General features: G+C 40.8%; 2 protein-coding genes across 7 annotated transcripts in view; one reads left to right on the top strand and one right to left on the bottom strand.

The window, feature by feature from the left end:
- The first annotated feature begins 1,292 nt into the window (after positions 1-1,292).
- LOC109197568 (uncharacterized) lies at positions 1,293-2,913 on the top strand. The gene is made up of 2 exons (XM_019352794.2): positions 1,293-2,230; positions 2,672-2,913. The coding sequence occupies exons 1-2, from the start codon at positions 1,529-1,531 to the stop codon at positions 2,786-2,788; spliced, it is 819 nt and encodes a 272-aa protein (XP_019208339.1). The 5' UTR covers positions 1,293-1,528; the 3' UTR covers positions 2,789-2,913.
- A 1,092-nt stretch (positions 2,914-4,005) lies between these two features.
- Positions 4,006-6,231, bottom strand: part of LOC102078702 (ankyrin repeat domain-containing protein 46) — a 47,966-nt gene continuing 45,740 nt past the window's right edge. For 4 of the 6 annotated variants that reach the window (XR_003216268.1, XR_003216275.1, XR_003216276.1 and 1 more), the window contains 2 exons: positions 4,798-4,912; positions 4,006-4,683 (listed from right to left, as the gene is read on the bottom strand). The gene's annotated coding sequence lies outside the window, so the exon portion shown is untranslated. Of the gene's footprint in view, positions 4,684-4,784; positions 4,913-6,231 lie in introns of all 6 variants that reach the window. The other 2 variants (XR_003216274.1, XR_003216269.1) reach the window with 2 other exon arrangements.

Here is a 6,231-nt window from a genome sequence, read left to right as displayed (position 1 = left end):
AGCAAAAATTGCAACAAATATAGCACAATAGTTTTATAAAGACAATTTAAATGGCTAAAAAGGCCTGGATTTATTATAATGTAGATACAATAACACAGAGACATAAAGATACATTAAACAGGTCATTTCTTTACTTTATGTATAACCTCTTCATAAATGCTGCTAACTACATTTACCCATATAGGTAAAGATATCAGATATAAAAAACCACAAAGAAACTTTCTGGTTCAACCCCAGGATCAGCTTCAGTCACAGGCTCAGATAAATGGCCTGCAGAGGTGGAGGCCTTCATGCAGAAAATGGATATGAGGCCTGGCTCTTCACGCACAACGCCTCCCCCACACCTCAGCTGATGAATGTGTAATCATACACACGGAAATTAACATCTTGGCTTGTGGGATAACTGATTATTGACAGCACTGACAGTGTGTTGGTGTGTAGATGAAGCTGACGCACGTTTTCCTGATGTTGGGGTTCAGACAAATAAATCCAACTTCTCTGTGTTATTGTATCTACATTATAATGAATCCAGGCCTTTTTAGCCACTTAAATTATCTTTATACAGCTATTATGTTATATTTGTTGCATTTTTTGCTGCAGGAGTTCACAGGGAAAAACCAGCAGGTTTTACATGTAAAAGGCGACGAGCTCCAAAAAGGCTAAGTTTGTTAGCATGTTAGCAAAGCTAACGAGGAGCTAAAAACTCCCAAAACAAAGCAAAAAACAGGTTACCTGAAGTCATGCAGGAGTATCCGGGATGTGTAAAAGACTGCTCAGTGACGTCCTCGTGTCTTTAGCCGGTTTAGCGCACATACTGTGCGGATATTTTAGCATTTTCCCCTCTTTCTGTGTCTCCCTTGCTTTTAACGTCCAATCCAAAAACTAGCTAAACGCAGGCAGAACTTCACTTCCTGCTTAACGACCTGTTTCTACTATAATGTTTATTACCGCGAATAAAAACAATAAACTGAATCAAATTAAAACGCAGCTGAATGTCACTGTTAAGTCCGTTTATTTATTAGCACATTTAAAAACAACAAGTGTTGACAAAAGCGCTGTAGTCTACAATTAAAATGATAATATAACAGTACAATACAGAAAACAAAAGAAGACAGATTTGAATAAAAGAAGAGTCTACGGCATGACAGAGCGTGAGAAAAACAACAATGTATTTACAGTCTATAACAGTCACCATTATGTCTGCATTATTACAGTCTCTATTATTATTATTGCTGCTGTTGTTATTATTATTACTGCTATTATTAATGTCACATAGACGTTTTAATAATATTAAATGCTTTATTATAATCACAATAGTAATATAGACTGTAATACTGTCATTACTATTACTGTCCTTGCTATGCGTGTGATATGATGAGGATTGAAGTTGCAAAAAAAAAAGTTGCAAAGGAACGTCCGGAATCTCCAGTTCTCCGATCATCACGTGATCGACTCTTACTCACTCTCTTCCATTTAAAAGCCAGTGCGCCGCTGTGGAGGAAAGACACTCTACCGCCTCATTCACAGGATGAAGACTCTGAGCTTTTTGTGCATTCTTCTATTTTTATGCAGCGAGGTTTTCGGAAAGTTGATTCAAGCTCCTTTAGGAGATGGAGTTGAGTTTCTGCTGTCAGAGGAGTGCCTGAAGGGACGCGGGAGACTAAATCTGCGAAGGAATGATGCCAGCACGCAGCTGATCGCCTCCCTGGAAAACGTCTGGAAACCCGGACCACAACATCCAGACCGCGTGAATCAAAGAGGGCTCTCTCTCATCCTGGAAAACGCAGATCTGAACGACGAAGGGCTGTACGAGTTTACATGCAACGGCAAAGACTTGGAAGCGATCAAGCTGGAAGTATTTGCCCCCTCTGAAGTTGCTGTATCCGAGGGCGAGGATGCCACACTCCCGTGCCGCTCCGTCACCGCGGGCCAGTCGGTGAAATCTGCGCGCTGGAGGAGAAATGGAAAGGTGGTGCTTCAGCTGGATGCTAAAACAGGAGGAATCACATACGGGGAAGACGTTGACAGAAGCCGGGTGTCGATACCATCAGAGTGGGACCGACAAGCAGACCTGTCCCTCACCATAAAGAGAGTCCAGCAACAAGATGAAGGAGTTTATTACTGTGACATAGACAAGTGGGAGAGACACCGCTCTGCTGTCCGCCTGCGAGTCCACCCTCAAGTCCCCACACCAGCCGGTAGCACACCTCTGCCTACAACCACACCGACGGTGAGTACACCGACCACATTTAAATAGCTACACACTGAACAGCAAACTTTGATGGCTCGTTATTGGCGCGTTTGGCGCATCTCAATCTGGCGCCAATCTGCCAGATCTGCAGTCAGTGTTTCGGAGCAGTGGGTCGGTGTTTGAGTGGAGAACAGTGTGGTGATGTCACAGCACGCAGGCTTTCCACCAACACCTGAATTTGACGCCTTGCACAGTCAGTTCACTTCACGGGTGGAGCGCATTGTCTGTTTGTGTTTGTGTGTAAGGGGACATTTTTAATTATGACACGTTTCCCTGGAAGCAGAGACTGATATTAGATAACATAACTGCACAGAAACATTTGTTGTGTTTTTGGTTTTCTGTTTAAATTAACGCTGGCTGAAACCTTCGCACAAACCACACTCACTAACATGCCTGGTTCCTGTCTTCTTGTCCTCACAGCCATCAGAGTCCTCTGATAGGACATGGATCACAGTCCTTGTAACAGCAGCTGTAACATCTGGGATCATTGGTCCTCTGACTTTCCTTTTGGGCCGGAAACGGAGGAGAGAAACATGAGATGAGGAGACCGGAGCCCAACTAAACGGGTGCCACACCACCAATAATGATCAGTCATCAGGAGATCAGCACGTCTCTACAAATGGCTTTAAAAGGCCACCTGGTGCTCCAGAGGAAATTACCCTACTGCCTATTAATAATAATAATAATGATAATAATAATAATAATAATAATAATGATAATAATAATAATAACAAATGAAATAAACGTAATTTTTTAAGAAACTGGTTGTTTTACTTGGAGACGCTCATCAGTGTCTCCATGTCTTCCTATTGTGTCTAACTTCACCATCTGTGTTTACATGTACAAAGTTACACAGTATCTGCACACCAGTAACTTGGACCGTAAAGAAAAACAAAACACACAAACACACACTTTTATATTTTATTGATTTATTGGTGTTTTCTTGTTGAGACATATCCAGTTGGCACTCGTGAAGGTTGAAGCCTGGTTATTCCTCATCTACCTCTGCAGTTAGTTTTAATGAGTATACATTTTAAAGACTCAAATATGGACAAGCACATGTGAAGTTTGGCATTTTCTTTCTGTAGTATTTTTTTTTTTTTGGTATACCTTGTCCTTGCTAAAGCTGTGAATCTCATTCATATATAAATAAAAACGTGCAGTAGAAGGAACACATGATGGCAGGTGGGACTCATAGTTGTCTTAATTTCCAGAGGAAGTAGAGGCGAGTTTGAGCCTCGTTGGCCAGCGATGTGTTGCTGTTAGACAGGGAGAGGTCCTCACTCAAGATACAAACAGTAATTTAAAAGCTGTAAATCAGGAGGAGAAACGATCTCAAACACGAGGTTACAGCCAGCATCTCTGATGGATGTAAGAGGTTTTATTTGCTGACAAACTGATTAAATTGTCTAAACTGTAGAAATTATGCGACACACACAAGAATGATTCAACAACAGCTACAAAAGATTCTTTTTCCCTTTGAATGTCAGTGTGGAGAGTTTCCCAGTGTAGCCCAGCAGAGACAAAGGTTATTGGAGGCAAACAGTTCAGGAAACACTGAGGCTGTTACACACTGGGAGAAAGTGTCTGGACCTGATCCAGGCTGTTCATGAATCAAAAGGAAATGAACAGACACGCTCGTTTTAATCCTCATTTCCTGAATATTCCTTCAGGAAAGACAAAATAATGCTCATGTTGTAAAATGATCAACACTTTCTTGACAGCGCAACAAAATGCAGGACACAGAGACAAAGTCAAATTAAAAGGCGAGACATTTATTGGCTTTAAAATAAAAAGTGTGAAAATCTACACAAAGTTCACCAAAACAGGGTGAATACAATTAATCACCTGATAAGGATTTTCAGATACTGCTAAATAATACACCTACTTTATTTCCATAAAACCCTCCCTGTCATATTTTCAGTTTTTTTTTTTTAAAGAGTTTTTAAGGCACTTTTCATTAAGAAGTCACAAATTATTTTCAGTCAGCATTAAGGACCCCAACACAGATCACCACTTTACATACTTTTTATTACAATGTAAATATAGATAAACTTGAGCTTTGTGATTCATTTTTGACACTGGAGCTTCTTCTGGCCATGACTGTAGAGAACATCAGGCTCTGGCTGTTCAGTCAGGGCCAATAGAGGATATGATCTTCACTGATCTTCCATTTGTAAGAGTAGCTCAGGATCAGCAGCTGTTCTGCTTTGCCTCAGTAAATGCTGTCACTCAAACTATCCAACCAATCAGGGTTTACATCATTACAACCACAGCAGCAGCAGCAGCAGCAGCAGCAGGTACAAATGACCTCTGAGTGCATACAGACTAAACCTGACATTAACATTTCCTCTAACACACTCACCTCTTCAACACTGTGTCACTGCACTGTGGAAAAGGAGACCAGCTGCAGAGCAGAGTGATGGTGAACACTGGAAAAAAGAAAAAAACATTTTATCTGTTTAATTTAATCACCGTTCATTCATATTTACACAGGATTTTAGATGGGACATAATATGAGATAAACACTAACAGTGACGGCTGACCTCAGAAAGTCAGACGGGGGATTTTCAATCCTCCAGCTGGTTGCCATGGTGACCAATTTATGGCCCCATGAGTCACAGAAACACAAGGAAGAGGTCAGGATTCAGAGCGAAACTCCTGCAACACACAAACAAACACTTGTTTGATGGTTTTCAGAGTGAAAACTCAACAGAGGAACAACAATCAGGACCAGATGCTGTGAAACTGCAAGAATGAAATATGTAAACCAGCTTAAACCACTGTGATTTTATCGTGGTGGAAGCAAAACGGCAAAAGTAATAGTGAATTCATGACAAAGTTTATGTGAAGCGAAATGTGAAGCATAGTTTGGATCTTCTTTTGCTCCTGGTTCAATCCAATTTGGTTGGAGAGTGACAAAACCTGCAGCATCAGAATCTGTGATATGTCAGCATTTCACCCCCACGTACGTGTCCGTGGCGTCGGGTGAGAAAGCCGACAGCTCACTGATTCTGATGCATTGGGTCCACGCTTTGTGTTTACGTCTTTGTGCAGAATCCGTTTACCTGCTTTGGTTTGCTGTTTTAGCTGTTTGGTGATTTGGTGATTGCTGAAATTCGTTTCTGGCAAAATACATTTATATTTAAAAATCGATTCAGGATTTAACGAATCGCGCTATTCAAACTCAAAACGATTTTAATTGGTTTAAGAGAAGTCTTGTGTTAGTCCTTGCTTCTTTATATTTTGATTTAGAGCAGCCAGACTTTGTCATTTTTAAAGTGGTCTTGAGTGATCTTTGAAAAAATAAATACACACACACACACACACACACACACACACACACGTAAGACTTTGTTTTCATTTATGTATCTGAATCTACATGTCAACGATAAGACAATATTAAAATAGCATTTTTGTATGAATAAGGTATTTCCATAAGAACTATTAGCCAAAGGCTTCCCACTCCACAGCCAACTGTCAGGAGTTTCTTAAAAAAAACCCAACAAAACAAAACAAAACACAAGCTTGCTCAGAGCCCAGACATCAGCATTTCTGACTTTTTCAAAAGTGATAAATAGGCACCGTTTTTTTTTTCTTCTAACTTCTAGGAAGTTATTGGTGGAAGGGAAAAATGAAAGGGAACAGAAAATATTTGTGAAAAAAAAGAAGGGAAAAAAAGGAAGCAAATCCTCAGAATGAGTGCAGCCAACCATTCATGTCACGTTAAAATATCTGTATTCCTGAATGAATATTTAAATATTTAAATACACTTAAATATCTCCCCTAACCACACTCCCTGCAGGTGGCTGATGCCCTCAGGGCTGGATGCTCAGGTATGTACTGACTCACTCCCGAGGCTGCTTGGCGGGGCCTGGCGCCCGGGCCAAGCTCAAAGTGGAAAAAGAGGGAGGGGCAAGGACAAGTATAGATCTGACTAATCTAACCCACTGATCACAGATTACGCCTCCCCTGTAACA

Source organism: Oreochromis niloticus, linkage group LG3 (assembly GCF_001858045.2).
Source record: "Oreochromis niloticus isolate F11D_XX linkage group LG3, O_niloticus_UMD_NMBU, whole genome shotgun sequence".
Taxonomy (NCBI): Eukaryota; Metazoa; Chordata; class Actinopteri; order Cichliformes; family Cichlidae; genus Oreochromis; species Oreochromis niloticus.
This window is presented reverse-complemented; position numbering and strand designations above follow the sequence as displayed.

What these genes read in the sequence shown, in the direction of transcription:
- LOC109197568 (XM_019352794.2), top strand. Translation starts at nt 1,529, where the DNA reads ATGAAGACTCTGAGCTTTTTGTGCATTCTTCTATTTTTATGCAGCGAG. An exon ending in TGCCTACAACCACACCGACG is followed by an intron (nt 2,231 to 2,671) that starts GTGAGTACACCG and finishes TTGTCCTCACAG; the next exon opens with CCATCAGAGTCCTCTGATAG.